General features: G+C 34.7%; 1 protein-coding gene across 1 annotated transcript; it reads right to left on the reverse strand.

Moving 5' to 3' along the window:
- Positions 1–1,907: 1,907 nt before the first annotated feature.
- On the reverse strand, positions 1,908–3,342 carry LOC148620603 (baculoviral IAP repeat-containing protein 2-like). The gene is made up of 3 exons (XM_088573860.1): positions 2,940–3,342; positions 2,421–2,634; positions 1,908–2,014 (listed from the first exon to the last, which is right to left on the reverse strand). Exons 1-3 carry the CDS (start codon positions 3,297–3,299, stop codon positions 1,908–1,910), a joined length of 681 nt encoding a protein of 226 aa, XP_088429986.1. The 5' UTR covers positions 3,300–3,342.
- Between the last annotated feature and the right edge of the window lie 3,605 nt (positions 3,343–6,947).

The raw sequence follows: 6,947 nt of genomic DNA on the forward strand, positions 1-6,947 counted from the left end.
ATTACCAACATTTCTTGCAACACATGGGCTGCATAAACAATATAAAGAAACGTGTCTTATTATAATTCCAATAAATCAAGGAAACTCCATTTTATCATTGTTTTCCAACGTGCTGGCCATTTATTTCGTTTTTTGTTTTAATCCCTCGCCATCGCTCGGGGGTAAAACAATGTAACATAATTGGCCAGCCAGTAAGACAATGATAAAATGGAGTGGATCTTTGACATTTCTAAACTCAACGTGTTTTATATTTTAAAAAGCCCTAAAATCTGCAATATACACATGAATACATGTAAATAACAAGTAAAATATAAACTTCTAAATAAACAGCTAGAAAACATTACCTGTAAAATATAAACTTCTTAATAAACAGCAAGAAAACCCGTTTAACCGAAATAAGAAGTTTTCTTCCTAAATAAAACATATCACGAAATGATGTAGTTTTACATATGAAAACCCGTTTATCTCCAATAAGTAAAAGCAGGGCGGATCCAGAAACTAAAAAAAGGGGTATATATTCAATATCAACAAATTTGAGGCTCCGGAGCACAATCTGCGCAACATACAAGATGTCCACACGGAAGAAAGGCTATGCTTGCTTCTAAATCGAGACATACCTTACACAAACGTTGATCACGAAGCTGTCGGTTTTCTTCTAATAGCTGTTCAGTGTTTGCAAGATAAAAAGAAAATGAGCGTCAATATACATGTACCTATAATAGCATTGATTAGAAACAGCCAATAATTCAACACATCTCATAATACCCTACTTATAGATGCTGTAAATTCGTTAGATCAATTGATTGATTGATTGATTATTGGGGTTTAATGCGGTTTCATCACGGTGCACCACTATGGTTTGCGGTCTGGTTTTCCGTATTATAGCCTGACAACCCCAGCATGTAACACGCCAGGGGTACCCTATTCCACCAACTGGGGCACACATTCCGGTTGCTCTGTGGGCAGAGCGCCTAGCCCCCGGCTAAGTTCCTCAGCACTATTTAGTCGCCTTTTACGACAAGCTAAGCGCTGCTGCAGGCCTACTCTTTTGACACCCGGACCTGCACGGGGCTCGTTAGTTCAAAGCTTTACACCTCTGTCACACTCAGTGTTAATACCAACGCCTTTATGCAAATTAGTATAGTACATTTGTACACCAGAAACAGCTTTGCAGATTTGAAATTAGTAGTGCTCATGCCCTGTAAATGTTTTTTCCACATCCTGTGTAGCAAAGCCTTTAAGCTAGCGGAGTGAAAAATACATTTAGTTAGCCAAAAAACGGTTACAGGTCTGCGAAGGATATTGCACCCTTCGGTCCGCGTCGTCTGATTATGATCATTTCGAAAAAAAGATTCATTTTGTTTGAGCGATAATGAACAAGCACACATGTACAAAAACGTACATTTATGAAATGATTTAAGAAAACAAGTGTTTACATATTAATGAAAAGAGTAAATGTAATTGTTGAGGAATGAACCGAAATATGTATGCACACGTCTTCATTTTAAATTTAATACATGTACCGTTTGTCAAAGGACTATGTTTAGGCTTACATGTACAATCTTTACTCTATGTGACCAATTAAGCAAGCAAGATACATGTATTTCCTTAATTTTGCTAACTTTGTGTCATGACTTACATTGAGAGTCAATACAAACAATCGAATGAGGCGATTATGAATGATCAGTACAATTAAAACAGTAAAATCATATGTAGCTTACCATCCAAAGCAGACGACAATTCATTACTATTTGAAGTTTCACCGAAAGCTCCCTGACTTGAAGGCTGTGTGTGTGTTGTAATGAAGATCTTTTCTGGTTTTCCGTGGCTGAAATTTCACTTTTTATCGCATTTGTTGATTCTAGTGTATTTTTGTCTGAGGTAGATTGGGTAGCAGAGTTTCACTCTTAAGCTAGTCCTTGTGTGGTAAGGCTGGAGTAAGTTGGCAAATTGCTCCCTTCAAGATTCTCTTCTAATAAAACCGCCATAATATCGGTTGCCAATATCGTCGTCTCTATCAAATACCAAAAGTCAAGTTTTATGTAAATGCACATGTAAGAGTACAGTGACGTATAAAACTTTAAGGTTCATGTTCGATGCATTTAGAAATTAGATTGAATGTATTTGAAAAAAAAAGATTAAAAAAAGAAAATTGTGATAAGTTTAAACAATCATTCGTACAATATTAAAGGAACAAATGGGCTAACAGATACTTATCCATGTATACATGTACATACAATATCTACATGTTATATATTATAACACATATAAAGTTTGGTATTTTTGATTTGTGGGGATTGGATTTTGACTCATATTACCAGCACCATCTAACTGTATCTGTATAGTAGAAAATAGTGGAATGGCATATTTTCCATTTATCAGTTAACATGTAACAGATATATTGCTGCAATGGAACTTACTTTTTTTTGCAGTTTTGAGTTTTTCCATGGCCTGTAGAACTAGATCGTTAGAGTATCCCATCTCAAGTGCTGATCTAGCAGCAACTGTTTCCAATGGATTCTGGCGGCTAGGATGGCTGCTCGCACCGTTTGTCATATTTTGATTCTGGTTGGTTTTAATCGAGTTTTGCGTTGATAAATTGTATTCTGTGTTTTCTGTATTCTGATGTTTAGCCTGAAAGAAAAAGGAAACCAATAAGTCAGGAATCAAAGCAATATTTGTGATCTGAAAATACCTGTAAGTGTTTAAAAATGAACTGAAATTAAATTTTGGCAAAAAAAAAAGGAAATGGCAAATGATGGTATTTACTATAAAGCCTCATGGGCGTGTGTTTCAAAATGAAAATTATAGTATAATGATTTTCGTGTTTTCTACCGACAATTCAGGAAATTAAGTTTTACGGATTATAATATTCGTACATGTATATGCATGTATAAGATAAACAAGTACATGTATGTACTTTCATCGATAATACCTACCATTACTTGTTGGTGTTTTTCTTGCACAACTCTGATAAACTTTGAACCCTTATTTTGAAGTAGATATGCACATTTCGGAAACCATCGGGCGTGTTCTACCCATGGATCATCTCCAGCTTCCCAATTCCGAAGACCTCCACCACAAAAGAAGCACCGTGTGTAATCATTATATCTAGCGTAAAGGAAACCAGCTGTAGCCATCATTTTCGGTGTCTGGTCTAAATAACCAGGCCAGTTTTGGTAGGAACTGATTCGCACCTGAATTGGGGCATAGTTTGGATATTTTGGTTTTTCTAAATTGACACCTAAATTGTGTACGTCTTCTAGATCTTCGGGCTTGCAGATATTTGAAGCAGCCATAGATTGGTTTGTTTGCGTTAAGTCATTTCCACTGATGTTTGAAGTCCGGTGGTGTTTGTGTTCCTGTATTTATGTCGGTTGAACTCTGCGTCGAATTATTTTTTATTTCATTTTGTAGGTCATTGACTGTACATGTAATCGTGGGATTGTGTGTATCTCCGATTCCTTTAGGAATCTGCCCAATACAGTTGTTCTGTATGGTCCCTGTTTCATCCTTTTTTATCACCAGTTCGTGTATTTTGTGCAATACTTGTATCCATCTTTTTCATTGAATTTCGTTCAGAGGTACCCCGACAGGTCCCATTTCCTTTGACAGTTGACACTGTAGTTCGAGTAATATTTTGAGGAGAAACGTTTCGTAAATGGGGAGAGTTTGGGCTTAATCGCTTATGGATTTTGAATGGATCCTCGCCTGAAGTCCAATTACTATGACTAACTCTACACGCATAACACATAACTGTATCAGATGGTCCCGTAAAATAAAAACCTGCTGATGCAAAACGACTAGAAAATATATTTACATGACGCGGAAACGTACTAAATGACGAAAGACGTAGCAAGTTATTTGACATTGATTCAGCTACCCCAATAGTGCTCCCGGAAGAAAGACTATCAAAGTAAGACGTGAGAGACACAGGCATAGCATGGCAAGTAATGTTTGGTATAGTTTCCAATACAAATAAGTTATCAAGGTGCGCAGAATCGAACTTGTTTTCAGTCATAGTTCCAAGCTTTGTTTTAGCGTTTTCGTTTGCATTTAAAAATGCACCTGGTTTTTCAAAGCATTTCCTAACAGTTGAGGTTATCACTTTTCCTCGTTTGAGATTTTTATCTACTATTTCATTACTTTTTTCGAGCACTGACTTAATTTCTCGAAGTTCAGAAATAAAAACATGCGTTTTACAACTCCCCGCACTTTTGACATCTCCCTTAATGTCGATTTGTAGAAGACTAGTGTTATTGTTTGTTTCCTCTATTGGTGCTAAACTTGCAACCTTTTGCCTCACTTTCTCGACAACGTTTTTTAAACTGTCAACTTCCTGTGATAAAACTAGTTTCTCAAGATCTGTGTTAGTTGCAGGCCATGACATGAATCTTGTCCTTTTATAATGATAAACTTTGGTATTGTAGCTTTTTTCCAAATAGGCACATATTTTACTTACAGTCTCTGTAGTCAAGCGTCCAATATGGTCTTCTTTTCTGTTGCAAAAAAGATGAAAATGCAATTTTTTCTCATTTTTCACGATTTTTATAAAGGAACTGCATAAGATTCATTGACGTTTTGCATGCATATGTTATCATTGCAGTTCTAGTTGTTTCATTTTGTATGTCTGTTTTTAAATTTTAATTTTTAATTTAACGAACTTGCTTCCTGCAACAAAAAAATATAAATGTTTGTTCTATAAAAAATACATTTAATATTACATTGATCTGATACAACCATGCTTTAAGCGAGCATAGCATGGTGTTTGGCTATTTTTTACCCAAACTTTGCACAAAATTAACACATATTTCCGACAATAGAGAATAGACAGGTGGTAGAAAGGGAATTCCACTGCTTCTGTTCTGTACAAATGGAAAGGGTTCCTTGATGTATTCAACAAGGGCTTGCTCTTGATATTAACTATTACCTGGATTTTGTAAAACAAGTACATTGTGGCTTATTTCATAGTGGATGCAAATCCCTGTGCGTCATGCATTATATGTTGATAAAGTGTCACTTAAAAGAATAATGTGCAGTGCATATGTAGAAAATACAGTGTTGGTTTTTAGCACTTTCATGACAACCACACTAGCTAAAGTAAGTTTATCCGGAAGTTAACCACTGTGTACAGAGGCTACATGTACATGTACATGCAATATTGTAAGAAATGGGAGATCAACCCATGCAGTACGACAGAATATGTCGCAAGCTTTTCGTTGTACTCGCATGTAGTCTATACAATATACATCAATTGTAATAAACACCTGACCTTGCATTGTCAAAATTGTTCCTTGGTTTTACTAGTTAAAGCCAGGTGGTTTAATTATAAAGTATGACGCGGTAACAGGGTGAAACATAACGAAACGTATTAATACATCTGCTTAATCATGAATATGCTAAATTCGGTTTATGTCCATACTAAATTCGGTTTATGCATACGTTAAAATCGAATTCTGTGTATGTTGAATTATTTTAGCATAATTATGTTTTATTCGAGCTAATTATAAGGATATGCTTTAATATTTTAACATAAGCAAAATTATAATTATACCTATGGTTAAATATTTATGCATATTAGGCATAAATTAATTATTGAATATGCTTAAATGGGACTGATATTTCTGCAATCTGCTATCCAATCAGATCGAGTGTTACTTTTTATCCTAATTTGACGAAGTGGAGGTTTGGAATGATGGAACGCAGCGAATAAAACAAAAATAAAAGCCCCGAAAGGCTGTATATCATATACACAGGTTATAAAAAAAAATCCCCACAACGTGTACATGTATCCTTCCAGAACATTTCTTTTTAAGTTAATGATAAATAATTAAAAAAAATGATTAAAATTATCTTACCGAAGAACAACTATTTAAAACAATTTTTTTTATTGGTCAACTGAACGGAATAATGCATTACTATACAAAGTTCGAATTGTGCCTATGCTATATGTACATTATTTATGCATATGAATAAATAATTAAGTTAAGGCAAAGTACGAATTTAGCGAATTTATGAATAATAAAGCATGTCATCATTTTGCATTTAACAAAATTTCTCAAACCTATGATCCACCAATTTAAACTCCTGGCGCGTTATATCAATTATGTTAAAAGAAGTTCTTTCGATAAATAATGTACAGCAACATGACTGTTCTTTGAATCAAATATGGAATTGCTTTAGACAATGATTATAAAATTTTGGTATGAACATGTGATCAACAATGAAAATAATATCTAGATACTAAACAAGTCCGTAAATGAACGACATTGTGATAGTTGAGCAGAAATGCACACACACACACACACACACACACACACACACACACACACACACACACACAGTATATTACATGTATACATAGTTTTGATTCGCGTTTTTTATACTTGCGTTCGTAACTTCAACCAGCTGTCAATCAACCAGTCTTGAACTTATCTCTAAATTACTTAGCATCACTTGTTTTTATACGACTGCAAACATTTAAGGCATATTGGCCGTAGACATTTAGTATCCAAACCATAACTTGAGTATAAGTACAAATGTGTCTGTATATACACGTACATCTTCACGTACATGTACATGAAATTTTACTTTTACCACAAAGTGCCATACAACTAATGGAAGGCTGAAATTGATTTTTGGCGCTATGACTTTGGCCCTTTAGATATTATGGACCAACATAGGTAAAAAAAAACAAGAATTTTCGTAATAATCCGGACACTTTGGGTAATGGAACTCTTTGAAATTGTACCAGAAGGTACAAGTAAAATACCAAAACACGGAGAGTGGGATTGATTTTTTGAATAGTGATCTGATAATAGTTTGAGTGAAAGTAAATACATGTGGCTTTCTTTGAAAGTAGATGTATATCACAAGGTACCATATCAACAAAAGAACACTGTGATTGATTTTTTTGTTAGTGACTTGAATATTTGGTGTCAGAAAGA

This window comes from Perna viridis, chromosome 3, assembly GCF_037379345.1.
Source record: "Perna viridis isolate PV_CMFRI_1.1 ecotype Kerala chromosome 3, ASM3737934v1, whole genome shotgun sequence".
NCBI lineage: Eukaryota > Metazoa > Mollusca > Bivalvia > Mytilida > Mytilidae > Perna > Perna viridis.